This window comes from Penicillium citrinum, assembly GCF_028827155.1.
Source record: "Penicillium citrinum strain IBT 23319 chromosome Unknown utg000004l:1.0-2404223.0:1.0-2405248.0, whole genome shotgun sequence".
Lineage (NCBI taxonomy): Eukaryota > Fungi > Ascomycota > Eurotiomycetes > Eurotiales > Aspergillaceae > Penicillium > Penicillium citrinum.
In genome coordinates, this window is record NW_026622689.1 from 1,041,616 (window position 1) to 1,059,572 (window position 17,957).

General features: G+C 47.4%; 8 protein-coding genes across 8 annotated transcripts; 4 read left to right on the plus strand and 4 right to left on the minus strand.

The window, feature by feature from the left end:
* Window positions 1–567: 567 nt before the first annotated feature.
* N7469_005331 (uncharacterized protein) lies at window positions 568–3,105 on the minus strand (the record flags this gene model as incomplete). The annotated part of the gene is made up of 3 exons (XM_056644251.1): window positions 568–1,389; window positions 1,445–2,985; window positions 3,087–3,105. 3 exons carry the CDS (start codon window positions 3,103–3,105, stop codon window positions 568–570), a joined length of 2,382 nt encoding a protein of 793 aa, XP_056501065.1.
* Window positions 3,106–3,652: 547 nt separating this feature from the next.
* Window positions 3,653–4,543, plus strand: N7469_005332 (uncharacterized protein; the record flags this gene model as incomplete). Its single annotated transcript, XM_056644252.1, has 1 exon — window positions 3,653–4,543. The coding sequence occupies one exon, from the start codon at window positions 3,653–3,655 to the stop codon at window positions 4,541–4,543; it is 891 nt and encodes a 296-aa protein (XP_056501066.1).
* Window positions 4,544–4,624: 81 nt separating this feature from the next.
* trm10 (tRNA (guanine(9)-N(1))-methyltransferase) lies at window positions 4,625–5,842 on the minus strand (the record flags this gene model as incomplete). Its single annotated transcript, XM_056644253.1, has 1 exon — window positions 4,625–5,842. One exon carries the CDS (start codon window positions 5,840–5,842, stop codon window positions 4,625–4,627), a length of 1,218 nt encoding a protein of 405 aa, XP_056501067.1.
* Window positions 5,843–6,093: 251 nt separating this feature from the next.
* N7469_005334 (putative NADH-ubiquinone oxidoreductase subunit GRIM-19) lies at window positions 6,094–6,796 on the plus strand (the record flags this gene model as incomplete). Its single annotated transcript, XM_056644254.1, has 4 exons — window positions 6,094–6,144; window positions 6,241–6,347; window positions 6,489–6,641; window positions 6,724–6,796. The coding sequence occupies 4 exons, from the start codon at window positions 6,094–6,096 to the stop codon at window positions 6,794–6,796; spliced, it is 384 nt and encodes a 127-aa protein (XP_056501068.1).
* Window positions 6,797–7,231: 435 nt separating this feature from the next.
* N7469_005335 (bZIP transcription factor) lies at window positions 7,232–8,080 on the minus strand (the record flags this gene model as incomplete). The annotated part of the gene is made up of 1 exon (XM_056644255.1): window positions 7,232–8,080. One exon carries the CDS (start codon window positions 8,078–8,080, stop codon window positions 7,232–7,234), a length of 849 nt encoding a protein of 282 aa, XP_056501069.1.
* Window positions 8,081–8,878: 798 nt separating this feature from the next.
* On the plus strand, window positions 8,879–10,940 carry N7469_005336 (fungal specific transcription factor domain-containing protein; the record flags this gene model as incomplete). The annotated part of the gene is made up of 4 exons (XM_056644256.1): window positions 8,879–8,887; window positions 8,955–9,171; window positions 9,234–9,265; window positions 9,318–10,940. The coding sequence occupies 4 exons, from the start codon at window positions 8,879–8,881 to the stop codon at window positions 10,938–10,940; spliced, it is 1,881 nt and encodes a 626-aa protein (XP_056501070.1).
* A 787-nt stretch (window positions 10,941–11,727) lies between these two features.
* Window positions 11,728–12,586, plus strand: N7469_005337 (class I SAM-dependent methyltransferase; the record flags this gene model as incomplete). Its single annotated transcript, XM_056644257.1, has 2 exons — window positions 11,728–12,014; window positions 12,079–12,586. 2 exons carry the CDS (start codon window positions 11,728–11,730, stop codon window positions 12,584–12,586), a joined length of 795 nt encoding a protein of 264 aa, XP_056501071.1.
* A 634-nt stretch (window positions 12,587–13,220) lies between these two features.
* Window positions 13,221–17,512, minus strand: N7469_005338 (karyopherin MSN5; the record flags this gene model as incomplete). Its single annotated transcript, XM_056644258.1, has 10 exons — window positions 13,221–14,598; window positions 14,655–14,797; window positions 14,851–15,109; window positions 15,163–15,266; window positions 15,326–15,550; window positions 15,607–15,678; window positions 15,732–15,856; window positions 15,911–16,382; window positions 16,438–16,626; window positions 16,688–17,512. The coding sequence occupies 10 exons, from the start codon at window positions 17,510–17,512 to the stop codon at window positions 13,221–13,223; spliced, it is 3,792 nt and encodes a 1,263-aa protein (XP_056501072.1).
* Window positions 17,513–17,957: the final 445 nt, after the last annotated feature.

The window sequence follows — 17,957 nt, forward strand, 5'->3', positions numbered from 1 at the left end:
GTAAGAGATGTTCTACGGATTCAGACCAGGGTACCCCTTATTTATACCGTCGAATTCAAAAATGAGATGCCGTTCTACCGTGCTGACCACCGCCACAATCCGAGTGCCTCCATGTAGACGTCTTAGCAGTCTTTTAGTGCAGTTACTATATCCGTTTAACGCCGCTGACTGATGCCCCACACTTTTTCACCGTTTAAGTCCGAAAGAGTTCAGACTGAATTTGATTGCTTTGACGGCTAGATTACATGAGGACAATGGATCAAGTTGGATCAATGTGATTGTATTTGTTGCAGACTCTGCCTGGACTATCGACTACCGACTACTACTAGCTATGGTAAAGCAAAACAAAAAACTTGCATCGGAATCACAATCACGAATCTCAGCAAAAGTCCCAGCATGACGAAATTCCGAAGATCCCAGATATGATCATTAAGGAAAGGATGAAATTAATAAACAGCAGGGGGTATGGGTAATATTACATGAATCAGAAACGACATAAAAAATCTTGGAATAGCAATAAGATCCACCCAAAGATAAAACAAAAAAAAACAAGACGTGGTTGAAGGCTTAGTATGGCGAGTTGACGATGTCATTTCTGCCAAGGTGGCTACTGAATCTTCCACTGCGTCCTCTTTTAGGAGTGATGGGCCCAGCAATACTCTCACGAGTAGGCTTCTGGAAGGTGCGCTTGGCGACCATGTTGACCTCGTTGGGCAGGGCGACAATCACGTTCTTATCGGAGCCATAGCGGAAGTTGTCTGCCATGACGTCTTCGCCATAGCGCTTGATAGTGTATGGGTCCTTACGACCGGCGATGATCTTCTTTAGGCTCCAGGTGATGATGAAGGGACCGGTTGCAGTGATAATGGAGGTCTCTTCCGAGTCAATGCCAGTGTTGAAACGAGCTGGGGTAAAAGCCAGGGGTTGCTTGGTCTCGTGCTGGAACTGCGCGACATGCGCGGGTTGTAGACCCAGACGGCGAGGCTGAGGCTTCGAGTCCTTAGCGAAGGACTTCTCGAATCCAAGTTTGCCCTCATTCTTGCCGTCCTTCTGAAGCGAGTCGATCAGAAGGAGATAGGTACGGCAAGTTGCAAGCACCCAGCGACCGTCCGCGGATACATCGACACCGATAATCTTCTCTCCAAGTGCTGGAATATGAGTCTTGGCGTTGATACCAAGACGGTCGAACATGCGGATATCTCCCTTATCAGAAGCGACAGCGAGGTAACCCTTCTCAGTGGTGGCCATGGCTGAGAAGTCATTCTTGCTGGCATACTGCTTGAGGTCTGTATCGACTAGCTTGTTACCAGAGACACGAGGGTCGATACGGTACAAAGCATTCCTTGATGCACCGACGAATGGCTGAGCAGATGTCATTTGAGAGAATTTCTGCGAATAGGGTTAGCAAATGGAAGAATATTCTAGGGGAGGTAGTAGAACTAACAGTCTCGGGCGCGAACGTCTCAACGGGGATATCATCGTGGACCTTCCACTCATCAACGACCTTGCCATATTCAAGATCCATTTTGAAAAGTGAGTTTGGATCATCTCCATTTTGAAGGATCATATTGCGATCTTCTGCGTGAAGCATAACCTTCTTGGGGCTGAACAGCTTGCCACCAGGGGTCTCCACTTTAGAAATATTGGTCGAGAACTCAAGGTTGTTGTTCGCGGTGTGCTTGAAAACACCAATCTTGGAGCCACGGACAACAAAGGAGCGATCGTGCTTATAACCAACAGCGAGCTGAGAGTTGACATTACCGTCCTCATCGCGTGTGACGACATCGTCTTCCTCTTCGTCGCTATCATAGTGCTCGCTCCGCTGGCCGTCATCCTGATCAGTGCTTTCCTCCTCTTCCTCTTCTTCCTCCTCTTCTTGCTCAGGCTGATCATCCGCGTCCTCCATTGTGAGGTCCTGGAAAGCATCAAGCACATACTCTCGGTCGTTTTCTTTCACCTTATTCCACTTCATCTCGTTAAGTTGTTCCCACAGAGCTTGCATGAGGCCCTCTTGGAAACGCTCTTCAGAAGTTTGGTCCTTGAACCGCAGAAGCCAAGAGTAAGCCGACCCGTCCTCAGCATAGTGGTTGAAGATGAAGGAAAGATATTCAAAGTTGAAGACGGGGTTGATGTCACCGACTACAGCTTGGCCGAGCCACTCTTTCTCGGTGCCTGTGATCTGAAGCCAGTACTGCCAGTTCCCGATCTCCGAGACAGTCGCGACAACCTCAGAGTCCTGCATCACAAACGTTCCGGTGGGGAAATCGAACAAGTGGAGTTCAGCCCTCTCCTTTGCAAGTACTTCCTTGGATTCAGGCTGAGCTGCAGAGGGCGGAGCAACAGTGGGCTCCTCATCGGGAGCAGCAGACTTGGTTTGACCCTTGGATTGGGCATATTTCACATCTTCCGCCATGGCAGCAGTAGACTGTCCAACGGTCGGCGAGGCGACGGGGCTTGCAGAGGGGATAGGCTTTTCTTCTTGATAAGAAAATTGCTGGAGCTCTTCTTCGGTAGCTTTTTGGGCGGTGCGACGGAATTTGCGCTCGTACTGACAATGGACTGCGGCAAGTTCGAAGGTGGCAAGCTTGTCGGCAGGAATTGTAGGATCACAGATGAACTCAAAAAGGTCACCTTCGTCACCACTTAAATCATCCCAAGCGAGAATCTTGATACCTCCTTCACGAACCTCTGAGCGGAAGTGTAGGGACTGGTCAAGTAAGAAAACTTTCTCGTCCTTATCTAGACCATCTGTAGCCCCCTGCTCGTCATCGTCATCAGCAAGATCCTCCTCGCCTTCTTCATAGGCTCTTTGAATAACAAGCTGATATTGAAATTCTTGACCGGTTCGTCGGATGGTAGCTGCCGCGTCTTTGAAGATGAGCTCCGAATAGCCCTTGGGAGAGAGGGGTCGGACCAAATAGAGCTGGCCCTGAGGAATTTCGATAATAGCCTCTTTCGAAGTGTCTCCGAAAAGATATTTGCCCACTAGATAAGTAAATAAAAATGATTAGTGAAAGTCCATGTGTTGGTGGCGAGAAATTGTGGGTTGGTATGGAGGGGTTAGGCGGAGAGGCCTATTTGCTTACCGTTGCGGAGCATAAACATGGTTGCGAGGGGCAGCTGTCAAGTAAAGGCGAAAAAAAAGAAAAGTAAAAGCTGAGTGAGGGAGAGACAGGGAGATAAGGGGAGGATTTAAAAAGCAATATGACAGAAAGGAGAAAGAGGAGAACAGAGAAATGCAAAAGATTCACTCCACTGCAGAAGGGGAGGTCAAAGGAAAAGAAAGAAAGAAAGAAGAAAGTCGGGAAGATCGCCAGAAAATCGAAATTGCCGTCATCGCATTGTGGCGTTTTGGCTGATTGTGGCTGAAGAGCACTAACGCCACAAATAGGATGACATAAGCACAGAAAAAACATGAAGTGCGCATAGCCACAATCGACTTCCTCGTGTCTTTAACAAACCCGCCCTTGTGGACTTTAGATCTATAGGAAAGCAACGGTTTACTTGCCAATATATTGAATGGTGTTATTAGCTTACTATGGAATCTACTGTATGCTCTTACATTTATTGATTTAGTTATTAATCTGTGCCCAGCGCGGATTACTCCTAGATATCAATCATACGACGAATTGGTACTTACTCAAGACTACAGATGCAGATGGTTGTGCCAACTCCGGCAGCTCCGCCTAAGTCACCGGCTACTCAACCCGAAATACCTCCAGACTCTCCATATGGTCGGATATTTGATGATCGAGAGCCGATGATCGCTGCTGTTAGGGAGTATGCTTTCTCTCAAGGCTTTGTCATTACAATTGCCAGATCAAGTGGAGGACGAAACATGTATCTCGGCTGTGACCGCGGTGGTGTCCATAAAGCTCGAGACCGCAACCCAGGCCGAGAGGTAACATCACGCCGCAAGAGAGGTTCGAGACGAAGCGGCTGTCCGTTCTCGATATATTGCTACAAATCGGGGTCTGAGAAGTCCGACAACAAATGGCGGATCAGAGTCATCAATCTACAGCACAACCATGACATGGAAACTAATTTGGTTGAGCATTCAGGAGCTCGTGTAATGACAGAAGACCATAAGAAGATGATTGAGTTTCTTCTGGCGGAGAACTTACCGCCTCGCAAAATTGTTGCAGCACTTAAACGAGGATATCCTAATCTCTTGGTGCTACCTAGAGATATCTACAACTTAAAGAAAACTTTAAAAAAGGCCGAAGAAGCCAGACGACAGGCGGAGTTGCCTGAAGAGCGCGCAAAGCGTGAAAGGCTTGAGCAGCTTGCCGAACAGCATAAGCAGCAGCGCGAACATCTCGAAGCCGAACAGAAAAAACAGCGTGTCGAACTTGAAAATGCCCAAAAGGAACAGCGTGAATATATGGAGAAGCATGGAAATCTTGAAGGTTTCAGCCAAGGCCAGGGCCAAGTCAACCAGGATAGCCAGCTTGAACAACTTGAACAGCTTCAGCAGCTTCAACAACTTCAACAATTCGATCAGCTTGAACAACTATCCAATCATGTTCGAGGGGGAGTTTGAGAAGATTTGGCTCTGATGCATGTCCAATCTCAAGTTACTGATATTGATACGCCTTGATTATGGCCAACTATCTCCAAATCGTCATGATGCAAGCTCGTCGTTACCTGCTTCATCACCTGCATCAGCTATGATTTCCTCCGTCGCAGCCATATCCTCTCTGTCATCCTCAACAACCTCCTCGGTTCCTTCTGCTTCGCCAGTTTTTTTATTCCCCTCGTCCAGTGGGCCCTTCTCTAGCAACTTCCCACCCTTCCGCTGAGGCAAGACCTTCATAAATGCTTCTCCCCAATCACCTGTCTCCAACCACTGCAGCATGATATCCACCACATGGTTTGTCGTGAGCACAGCGCGAGACGACATCTTAATGTACTGTGAAATGGGCAACTTCGCTGTCTTGACACCCTTTTCCAGAGCATTCTTGTAACAGACTGCCTTGTGCCGGTTCTTATCCACCAGTCCACCAATAATATATGTACAATACGGCTTCAGTTCTGTGAGAGTATTCTCACTATCACTGCTAAGATAAATGACCTCCCCATCTTCAGGTTTCGCATCTGGGTATTTGGCAAAAGGCCCCGTAAGCTGGCCGCCACGTGAAGATGCCATAAATTCCTTTGCCATTGTAGCGGCATGTACGAAATCCTCCGGGATCAACTTAATTCCTTTCCAGTTTTTGTGGCAGGTCACTGCGGTTTCGAAGCGTTCTTTCAGTAGCTTATCGAATGACGAGAATATCAAATTGCTTCGCCATGGTGCGCGGTTGTTGTCGGAATAAACGCGAGTCAATTGAGATGATAGAGAAATGCGCTCCTTCGAGATCATCAAATCGTCATAGCCACAATCGATGATAATTGACAAAGGCATGAGAGTCGATCGTCGGAATTTGGCTTTCGTTCCCTCCCATTGCCTGCGAACCTCTTTAACAGCTTCTTCGCCGCCAGTTGCCCTGGCTTCTTCGATCATCTGCTGTCGCTTTTCTTTCTTTTTGTGTGCCAGCTCCCTGCGTTTCCCTTTGCGAACTTCGCGTTGCTCTTCCCATTTCTTTTGGCGAAGGAGCTTCTTTTGTTGATTTTTGGAAAGTTTAGGGGCATCTTCTGCAGCCTCGTTCTTTTCTGAAGTGCCGTCGTCGGACATATCGATCATGGGCAGAGCGGCGTCGTTGTCAATTTGCGCACCCGTTTGTTCCGAGTCATTGTTGGCGGGGACTGCGCCGGTCATGGCAGGCCCGAGTTCTTTCTCAGTAGTCTCGTCCGTATTGCCAATCTTGGGTAATTTTCGTGGCCGCTCGTCCTCGGACATACTTTATTGTAGACAACACCCCACGGAACCACGGGTGATTGAATTGGAATCAATATTGGGGTTGGAGGGCAAGTGGAGGGAGCTGTAGATGAGGCCCGCCGCGAGAAAAAGCCCACTTTGGCCTGTCAACCAATCAACGAGCCCGCAGCACTCATTACTGTACACGACCACGTGACCTTCCATCACTGACTTCTCCCGGCGACTCCCTCGTTGCGATTCCCCAGTGACTTCAAAAGCCCACTACCGCCATTATGCCTCAGGATATGCCCCCAACGGGGGGCTATGCCCAAGTTCAGTACAAGGTACGCTTCCAATGACCGGCCAGGCGCTTCACGTCCCCGGGCAAGCGGCTGGATTTCAGACCAACTTGTTCTAACGCTCTATCGTCTCATCTCTAGCGGAATCTCCCCACTCGCGGTTTCCAGCCATGGGTCTACATGGCCGGTATGCACCTGATTATGATCTGGGGAACCTATAAGTACTTCCAGGGTACTCGCGAGCAACGGTATGTCTTGCGCGATGAGAAGCTCCCTTCTGTCCGAACGACCCGACCCGAAACCCTGCAATTGAATATCGAGATCCCAGCATGTCGTTACATGGAATTGGAAACGGAGAACTAACTCAATATTTTCTTCGTTCTCGATAGTGAGCTTGCCCGTGAGAAGATGTGGGCCCGTATGTACTTGACTCCTCTCCTCCAGGCCGAGGAGGACCGTGACCAGGTCCGTCGTCACTTCGCCAACTCTGCCCGCGAGAAGGAGCTCCTTGGTAGCGAGCAGAAGATCTACCACTCCGACCGGTACGCATTCACGCTATCCCCTTGCCGCGAGTCTATTGGCATTCTAGTTCTCCATGTGACTAACACTTGTGTCCATAAATAGCTTCGTCCCTCCCACTATCACCTATACTCCCCCGGCGACTCCCTCCGGAAAGGCTTGGTACCAGTTCTGGTAAACTCCTTCGGGAACCGACCTTGCATCCTCATGATTCAGCAATCTTGGTGTCTGGGCTATGCTGCTGTTTACCTGCAGTGGGCTGGAGTTGAACGTGGTCGAAGGAAGTATTTTGGGGCAGAAACAGAAGAGATCGTGTGGTGAAATGTGCTTGATAAGACCGAGCAAATTACTGTAGATATTACATTCCAGGAAGGGTCTAGTTTGGACTTGCAATCAATTGATTTTATATGTTCAATCATGATATTAGTGGTGGAACGCTGCGCAATAGCAAGGTATGACTTTGCTATTTCCAAGGCTTTACCTCCACCCATTCCAATTTTTCGTGAAGGTTCACGCTTGTGCTCGATCTTCCCTACTTGCCCCCAAGGTCTAACACCGTAACATTGGTATCTTTTGCTATACATTGAATCATCACTTGCCAATCGTCGACCTTTCATGACAATGATACTTTCTGGTCAATCATCTGTCTTAATGCCAAAAGCTCGCCCTCTGATTTTGCAGCACGTAAGCGCAACGCATCTCGCTCTTTTCTAACTTCTTCCAATTGAGCCTCAAGTTCCGAAACTTGATCCAACTTCTTTTGTCGTAATTTGCGAGCAGCGAGTTTGTTCTTCCGCCGTCTCTCGGCGAGCCGCTCTTCATCGGATTCTTGCGAGGAGTGAGTGTCACTTCCTGCTATTTTATGCCTTTGGAGAGGCATTGTATGATTTCTAGCTCGAGTACTGCATGGCTCTTTGCTATAGCCAGACTTGGAACTTCCGGTGCGTATTTCGGGATGAGACGTAGCAGGTAATGGGGAATTCTCAGGAGGAAAATTTGGGCTCGCTAGGAAAGTCTGCTGCTCATTCGATTCTATGGAATGAATCAAGGGTTCAAAATTGATGGTGGCGGTGCCAGGCGTGTTGAAAGTATCATGGTCTTCCAGCAACGGGCTACTCGTGGATGAGAACTTGGACTCGAATTCATATATTGGAGTTGTGTCGCACAAGACATTTTCAAGACCAGCGTGTTTGGGTGTTAATTGGCAGTCTCCATTCATCCAGACCTGTGGTGATTCAAGTAGCTCCCAGGCGCGAGGGATATCTGGAATGTCTGCCCAGCTAAAACTTGGTTCTCCATCAGCAGAAGATTGGCAGTCAGGATTTGCTGAAGATGGGGCCCATGGGAGTGATATCTTTTGCTCAGGTGTTTTCTGATTGAATGCAGAGCCGCGTAATCTCTGTTGCGAGACAACATTCGGAGTATTGGAAACAACATGAGTATTGCCTACTGTAGTGGCCATTGGTGAATAGTGTAAATGTTTTTCGTTCTCAGAGACGTATATCCTAGGAGTACTAGACTGATAGTCTTAGTGAGATCGAAGTTCCAACCCTGATAAGCCATTTTGACATCGATCAGTGTCCATATATAAAAAGCACATTTATGTCCGATAGAAGTATTCGACGATCGTTCTGCAATCAAATCCGACGCTAACCCTAAATATGTCCGGCACTAGTCCCAAAGCAGTCTAGTTGCAACAGGACCCTTTGCTCTCCAGGCGAACCCCTCGAATCATCGATTCATCTCCACGTTCCACTCGGATTTAGTTGAATGTTTTGCCATGGATAGTTCAAGTATTCCTCCGATGAAACGGAGGAAACCGAGGCCTGTCCTGTCTTGCGTCATTTGTCGCCAAAAGAAGTATATGATCCACTAGGCCCGTCAGAATTTTGAAAGACCCCTCTGACTGGATATATAGGTTGAAATGTAATCGACAGTATCCATGTGATAATTGTATAAAACATAATAGGGTATATATGTGTCGCTATGCAGGTCCACAGTGGATGAGTAAGAAACATGCAGAAGGTATACAGCAGCATTTAAGACACTTAGAGGCCCAGATTGGCCAGCTGTCAACTGCAGATACCCAGCAGCAACTTCGAAGTTCGAATGTCACCGGTCCAGAAGCTCAAGCAAATCAAGAGGTTTCATCAGAGTCCACATTTCCCGGAACTGTCCAGGTCAATCAAGATGGAACTAGATATGTTGACCCCACCCACTGGCAAGCAGTTTTGAACCAGGTACCGTTTTCCAAGATCCAATGATCGCCGTTTGAGACTATCAGATAGCATACCATTGAAATATCCATATTTTAATATGGGCTAATAGTGGAAAAGCTCGCAGAGGTCAAAGAATATATTCAAAGGACCGAAGATACCTCGCCAGAAGATGAGGAGGATGAAGATTCTTGTGTCCCAGAGATATCTGGACCAGTCCTATTATTTGGAAATGCTATCTCGACCTCAAAAGAAGATCTACTTGCTGCTTTACCACCGAGAAATGTCAGTGATCGGATTGTATCCTCTTATTTAAACTCGAAAGAATCCACTCTTGGTAAGATATGGCACTTCTGAATGGAAAGCATCTAGTCCAAACCCCGACTAACGACATTCAAGTACTTACTCATATTCCTACATTCGCCAAAGAGGTTCGCATCTTTCATTCTGCTTCGAAATAACATGGACCTAAGATATCTCTAGTATGCCGATTTCTGGAAGAACCCAGAAGCAGCATCCTTAAATTGGCTCGCCTATCTTTTCAGTATTCTCTGTGCAGGTACAGGACTGCAACTATTCTCTACATCAGGCCGTGTTGACGGCGACCTCTCTGAAGCGTTTTCTGAATATCACCGCATCGCATCACAATGTTTGACCATGTCAAACTACGCATCCCCAGGAAAGTACAAACTTGAAGCAGTAATCTTAAGCGTTGCTATGGAAATTTTACGAAGCACCGACAACCACGTTGGCCCATCTGTGCTGCTGGGCCTAGCATCTCGACTCGCAATGCATAGTGGCTATCACAGAGATTCCAAGCACTATCGTGAAATATCGGTGTTTGATGGTGAAATGCGACGTCGCGTGTGGATGTGTTTTCGTCTTTTGGATCACTATATATCCTTGCAAGCTGGTCTGCCACCGACAACAGGACAGGCAAAAACCGATACAGAAGAGCCTCGAAATCTGCTTGACGAAGACCTCGATCCATCGATAACAACTCTGCCAAAAGCTAGACCAGTCACGGAGAGGACACCGATTCTCTTCCCTATTACCCTAAACCAGATTATGTTCTTGGATGCAGAGATTATGACTAACGTCTGCTCGGCAAAAGGGGTTCCCTACGAGGAAGTTTTGAATCTAGATATCAGGCTCAAAGAGCGCCATGCAGCCATTCCTCCTCCGCTAAAGTTTCGCCCGCCGAGTGAATCAATCGCCGACTCACCTAACACGATAATGGATCGCTACAATATTGAACTAATCTACCAGAAATGCCGGTGTGATCTACATCGCAGATACCTAGCCCAGCATCGTATGGATCCTGCCTATGCATATTCTCGAAGAGAGTGTCTGGATGCTGCAAGAACTGTGCTTCAACATCAATCAGATATCTTTGAGTCTAGCTCCGTCTCTTCATTTTTCTTCTCGCCGATTGTCGCCACGCACTTCCGCTCAGCTGCAATGATTGTTTCCTTGGAAATCTCATGCCAGTCTCGCTACGATTTGAAACAAAATATGTCACCTAGTGATAGACAAAAAATTCTCAATGAGCGTCAGCAGCTTTCGCAAGAAATTGAGAGAGCTTATAATATTTGGAATCAGTTACGCCATCAATCTAAGGAATCGGCTAAGACAGCCCAGGCGTTGAGCATCATGCTGAAAGTTACAAATACCCACTTACAGCATGGGGATACCCCGGAGCAAGCGAACTCGATGAGTCCACAGATGCAACTACAGGATGGTAAGTCACGCTTCATCACATATTACAGCAACAACAACAACAACAATCTCACCATCTACATACTCCTAGTAGCTCCAGCTCCCTTCGTGACTTACACTACGCCGCAACCAAAAACATCGCAATCATACATCCAAACTGAATATAGCCCATTAGATGTTGATTTGATGGACGCAACCTTCTATCTAGGTCAGGATCAAAATGTCACTTCTCAACCTCACAATGGACATTTCGCTGGCTCTTTGGGTATAGTGGATTTTTATGATCGTTATTGGGATAACTTGATGCTACTTGGAGATGAGCAGCCCGATCTCAACGTGCAGCAGACAGGAATTGACCCTGCTGCGCTTGGGGAACACTATTTTTAGTAGAATGCAAGCTGGGACTTAGAAATTAAATCAGAGCCATGACAATGCGGATGCTGTCTCAGTAAGTTGGTCATCGAAAGGTTGAAGTGACCAAGCCTATTTTGCTATTCTAGATGGAAGAGGACGTGGCTCGCCAAGGTCTGACACTTTCCTCTTCAGGTACGTACATAAAGTATACTATGCCTTTGGTTGCCGCTTAGCTGAAACTCGCCGGAAAGCACAGAATATACCCCCTTAGGGCTTGATTCTCTTCGAGTATGCCTGATGCCTACATAGAAACGCCGGGATCACCCATCAAATACGAAAAACACAGCCCATGACGAGCGTATTCACTCCAGCCCTTCAACAGAATACGCAATCGCGTTCGAGGTCCGAGCGTGAAATAAGCAATACGATACGATTGTGGCTTGCGTATACATTGCTTCTCTCTGTATAACTCTAGCGCACTTGCTGAATCAGAGAAGTAATCTTTCATGCTCAATGGCGGAATTTCTGTACTTGGCTGATCATCTATATGATTGGCTGGAATACATTTGCAGATTTGGATTGATCTCAAATCCAGTGTACTTTCAAGTAATGCGTCGGAACCTAGACATATTTGAATAGAACGAAATCCGACCTTTTGGGGTCATAACTATTCAAGCGCGGTCTACAGACATTCGAAAATTTCTCTCGACATCATGATGTTACAAAACAACCCCCAGACAAAAGACTTTTGGTCTACGGAGGTTCGATCCCAATTGATCTACATACGGCTGTTATCCCTTTTCCACCTCTAATTAATTAGATGTATGAAGCAGTTGCCTCCTTCGTTCCTCACGCAGCAGACACTCTTGTCCAAAGCATCAATTTCAACGCCAACGATCGAGTCCTAGATATAGGATGTGGTGACGGAAAATTCACCACCGTTTTCTCGGATCAGGTGGGATATGTCATGGGAGTGGACTCATCGCCTGCAATGATCGAAGCTGCAAAAGCACTCGATTACGGCGGTGCATCTACAGATTTTCGAGTCGTCGATTGCCGACACTTGGAGCGAGACCCTGAAATCATGAATGGGAACTGGGATAAAGTGTAAAGACTCTTTCTCTTGAAGGAATTTCATTGGAAAAGCAGTTCACTCTAACAACTGATCCAGAGCATCGAATGCCGCTTTACATTGGGTATTAAGGGATTCCAACACTCGCGTATCAACTCTAGAAGCCATCTTTAAATCCATGAAGCCAGGAGGAACTTTCTTCTTTGAAATGTGTGGATTTGGCAATGCACCTGAGATGGTTACCGCGTATACTTACTCACTAGTAAATCACGGAATTCCAATCGAGCAAGCTGAAGTAGCATGTCCATGGTTTCATCCGTCTGATGACTATATGAAACTTCTACTCGAACAAATCGGCTTCGAGATAAAACACATTTCTCTCCGGCCTAGACCCCTGAAGATGAATCCGGATGTTAATGGTGGGCTTAAGGGATTCATGAAGTTGATTGGATCGCCTTGGTTGGATGCTTTAAAGACGGAGGAGGAAAGGGAGAGTTGTTTGGATCAGATGTGTCGAATGTTGAGGGGTGGAACTTTGAAGGAAGATGGGACACAGTGGATTACTTATTATGCACTCAGATGTGTTGCTGTCAAGCCTTCGTCTTAGGATGGAGTTATTGATCTCGTGGATCATTGATTTTCTTAAAGATGTGATGTACTCTGAAATCTATCAATGTCTTCTTAAGTAATCCCACGAAGACTCCATAACCTGTAATCGTACCATATAGCTTGGCCCATCCCATGATCTTTCCAAAGACTCGTGGAGTACTCGTTGATTTCGGACTTATAAGCCTGAATTCCCTAGGTTCTGGACACGAACGAGGAAAATAATAAGTATTTGTATTTTTGTTCTTATTTATTACTGAATGTATTGTGCATCACCGTGTTGTTTTTGGCCGTCTAGGTAGAGTATAGAGGCCCGTCTATCAAAAGACAACTGAGAGCGCCGCCAGGGGGGGGGGGGGTAGTCCGTGAGCTTAAAGCATGAAGAATAGATAAGAGAAAAAATTCGAAAGATAAACCATCAAGAACACTCGCTCGAGATGCATGATATATCAGAGTACCACCGAGGAGAGGAAACTCATTCGACGAACGCTCAAGAATGGAGGCGAATGGACGGCTCAACCAACTAACTCGTGATGGAGTTGCCAAAAGAAATTCGGGGAATGGCAGTCAAAGATCAGCGGTGACGTCTCTTTATCGATCAAATATCGAAGGGCAGTTTCTTGGACATGGTGGATTTACCCAAACATGTCAGCGACACCAGAGAGATCTGGACCATCATTGATATCGACGCGGTGGTTTGATTGTTGAGTTTCCATTTCGTTGGTCATGTATCTCGATTGCAGAGCAGTTCGAGCCTTGCGACGTTCCTCGCGAGAACCAAGAATTTTACCTTGTTCCGCGATACTCACGCCACGAAGAGGTTCAAGGAATTCAAGAATCATCGCGCGCTGCTGTCTGGGAGAGGTGCATTGCTGTAGAGCGGCTTCCGTCTGGGCAACTCTCTGCTCAGTGATCCCTGGCAGACTTAAGAACACATTCTTGGGAGTTTCGCTTGCGAATCCATAGAGCACCCAGATGGATGAGATGAGTTGAGCCAAGTCCTTTTGCATATCTACGAAATATGGCTCATGGACGGAAGTTATACATGCCTTCAGAACATCTGTGCAGATAAATTCTCGGATGGTGACGGCCGTGGCGGAGTTGTTGGGAGGTGCGAAATCGGCGAGGATTGATCGAATAACACGGGTGATGATGCTACCGCATCGGGTATCTCGCATGCTAAGAGCATGAGTGCAGAAAAGCATGAGTGGTTCAAAGATTTCATGTGACGAAAGAACAAAGTGACGAATAGAGTCGGAAAGCTCGGGAGTTGGCTGTGGAACGCTGGGGTCTGAATCGGTGATGTCCGGGTCTGGGCAATGAATAGGAATCAGTAAACACGCGATATCTTCCCTGAGGACCTCGGAAATCCTGGACCGTAGGCTGTTTTTCTTGGGGACAGGTGATTTATTCATACCTCCTCTCTGGGGGTCGAACAGACTTGCGACCATTATGACGGCGGAATAAGTCAGCTGACGGAGGACACTCTCCGACTTCATCTCGTCTGTGAGGTCGCCATCCGAGAGACCGATCTTTCTCTGTTCGATAAGTTGCCACTCAGTCGTGATTTTGCGATCGATACTGCCGAACAATGTGGCTAACATGGGCGGAAGAAAGTGGCTGCGATACTGGACGGGGCAATCGTCAATCAGGCAACGGGAGATATTCAGTAGCACAGAGTACTGATGGGAGGAAAGATGTTCCGAGTCTTTGAACAAAGCTTCAGACAAGGGACCGGGGAGCTCAGCAAATCCATAGAATTGGTCACGCATTCTGCTCATACTAAAGAGCATGGAGTAGCAGGATTCGCGGACTGCTCTGATTTTACCTCGGACGGAGGAGGCGAACCCTTCTAGCGTGGCCTTAGATGCAGTAATTCTGGCATAAAAGTCGTCCCGGCTGCCGCTGGAAATGCCAGCTTGCCAAAAACGATCAGTAAGAATCCGCTCAACAACAAACTGCATGTCACTACCGACAGGCCAATTGGCAGGGTTGTGGAAAGCGTGCGCATGGCTACAGATGATCAGCTTTGGAATAGCTAGGTTCAATTGACAAGAGGCTGAACTTACCTGACTAGTTGAAGGATAGTCGGGAGAATCAGAGGTATTAAATCTCGCCACATATCGCATCCGACAGCATAAGCAGGCGATGTCTTCTTGAGTCTGTCGGTTGAGACTGCCAGCATCGTCTTTGTGCCTCGGAGTGGAAGCATCTGATATAAATGTCAGAAACTGGGAGTGCCCAATCGAACAAGAATAGTCCTACCTGGAATTTCCGGGTCATTTCCTCCTGTCCGAATTTGCCCTCGCTATCCAGGAGAACTTCTGACCAATCGGCGAATTTGTGAGCTTGCTTAGCCTGCATATATGGGCCAACATTATCTAATCCTAGCATGGTACAGAATCCTTGGAATGATGAGCTGTTCTGTCGGAACTCTTCATCCTGCCAAGCCTCTCGGATAGGCGCGAGGAATGATGACAGGCGCTGCTGACGGAGGGTGGGATCAATATTGCTCGCACGTTGCCTTGTGAAGATCAGTATGTGATTCCAATTACGAACGTGAAGTAACAATCTCACATGATAATCAGAAGGACCGATGTCAGCTCCATCTGCAGCTTGTCGTCTACTTTATTCGCTTGCGTAATCTCTCTGATCTTCGGCTCCAGTAGATCATAAAATGCCTTAATTTAATGGATCAGCGTCCGGTCAGTGGAGCCCATTGAATACGTCTAATACTCACAGAGAAATAGTCCGCGTAGCGTATCGCTAGACGACGAAGTTCATGACTTGCAAGACCGTGAAGCTCCTTCGCAGCTTCTGAGTAGGCGGGATAGGCGGGCTCATCTGGAAGGCGGGTCATAAGGATATGTTCCAAAACCTTCAGTGCAAAAGCGGGATGGGTATCAAGAGCTCGAGAAGAGATGTCAACAACCAGCTTGATGACTCGTTGCTTGAGAACAGGGTCCTGGAAACAAAGTCAGTATGAAACAAATGACTATGGCTATTGGAGGAGACACGAACATCAAATGGTCGCTGCATCAAATTTGAGGCCCAGGCCTCCAGGGCAGACTCTAGTTGACTGCGTTCCTGTTCCTGCGTACGAAATTAGTTTATGAGAAAGATAAACAGAGGTATGATAGCCGTACATCATTTTGAGGTTCCTTTCCGTGTGCATCGGTCCATTTGGTAAATCCCTTGACAACAGCCTCGACGACAGCAAATTGAGCATCAGCGCGCATCAGCGAGATAGCTGACTTGCTAAAAGTTTGCACTGTTCGAAATGTGTTAGTTGGGACTTTATCATGGGGTAGAATAATAGACATACCCTGGAACGGTTCCAGCCCGGTGTACACGTTGTTTAGATTCTCGTCGACTCGGCCTAGAATTTCGCGAACGGCATCTTGCGGACGGTTCTTTGTAATGGTCTCGATGACAGACGAACAGTACCGGCGGTAGTTACCCACAAAAGCATGACGCTCTGGAATGGTATCTATATCTTCGGCCAAGAATTGGACGGTAGGGTCCTCCGAATCCATTGGTAGAGATTCCCAGCGTATCAAACGCTGGGTGCAAATGTTCAAGAAACTAGGCGTTAAGCCCAAAACAAAATCTGATCTGCCGATCTTACCGATTGCGAGAAGTCTCGACCAAAGATGCAGAACGGGAATCGAGACAGTCAAGCTCTGGTTCTGCATGATGTTCACCATGAAGTTGAAGAACAGAGGCAAATCCAGACGGTTCATGGTGTTTTGCAGGAATTTGTCATCCTCCAGACATCCAGCGATGTATGAAATCATCTAAATACGAAGTTAGCGCGAAGCTGTTCAATAATGCATGGGCCGTGGACAGTACCTCAGATAACTTCTTGGAAATCAAATACTTGGGCTCGTCTGCATCTTCGGGCTGCACGATAGACCACTGGTACAGGCTTTGCAGAGTATTGAGATAATCGGGCTCGAAAATGAGACAGACGAGACCGTGCGAGTCTTCATTGCCCATGTTGCTTCTTCCGTAGAGAGAATGTAAAGCCTCTACTGCAGCCTATATTACTCGCTCTTAGTCTCCAAATTCTTATATATCGGGTGAGAACGATGCTTCTTACGAGGAGAACTTGGTCGTCTTGACAAGTCAAGGCTCTGAATATGCTTGACACAACCTGTGAAGCCACGACAGCCTTGTAAATCGACCAAGATAGGGCACTCCGCAAGGTCGTCAGAGCTTTTATAGCCGCGTCCCGAGCTTGAGATGAGCTGGAGACATTTTGAATGCAATTGTCCAAAAATTCGCAGATCCGGACCAGCCAACCCTCTTCACCGCAACGCATCAAATTATTGTTCTTGTCTGGATTGATTTGTTCCACTATGGCTGCCGGGGTAAAAATCTCCACGAGGGCACGGTTCAATTCAGAGCCGCGTAGCGAAGAGACGGTATCCTCGCGAAAGAAAACATCCTCCGAAAGCGTCTCGAGGACGGAAAGTACAAGCTCATTGTGTACGAGAGACGAGCCCCAGAATTTCACCAGTGAAGCATCCATATCCATCCAATCTAGACCCCAACTCTTCTTTGCAGCTTCCGACCACAGTTGCGGTATCTTGTTGCGGAAATAATTCGGTTCTTCGGCGCGTATATTCTCGGCAAGCTGCAGGATCATGGATCGTATATTGACGGCATTCTCGGAGTCGGTGAATGGAAGGTGACGCAAGACGTGGTCCAGCAAAGTGAGACCAAAGTATCGTACCACTGGAGCATGATCCGTACGTGATGCCAAGAGGAAACCATTGCGGGCCGCTGCATCGTTATCTTTCAACGATTCCACAAATGTGAGGGCCTGTTTGCGGAGCTCATTTGAAGACGTTGGGCTATGAATGACCTCCAGCGCGCGAATGATGTCGGCCATGCCGGCATCTGAGAGCTCCTCGGCAGCCATCCTATCGGCACGCCGAGTGCAACAAAAATAGAGTCGTGTTTGTGAGCGGGGGGTGACGGGTAGAAAGAGGGAAGAAGGTATCGCGAATGCGGGTGTGAACGTGGGCGTACTGCGACGAGAGCTATGAGAAACAACCTTGTGAGCTCTGAGACTATGATTAGGACTATCTTCTCGTAATCCGAGGCGTCTCAGAATCCAAGACGAGAGAATGATAGGACCCTCTGTTGACCCTGTTCGGTGCAATTGTCCCAGCAGGCAGACACAGTCAAGTGCCTTTCAACGAACAAGGTCAGGACCAAATTTCAGCAAACGGAGGAGCAAAGGAGAAAGACAAATGTCCAATAGAGGCCGAGACTGAAAGACGGTGGTGTGTGGTGGGGGTGGGAAGAAAAGATTGAACTCTTGGAGTGTTTTGCAGAAGTCGAAGGCGGAGGAGGCGCCAATT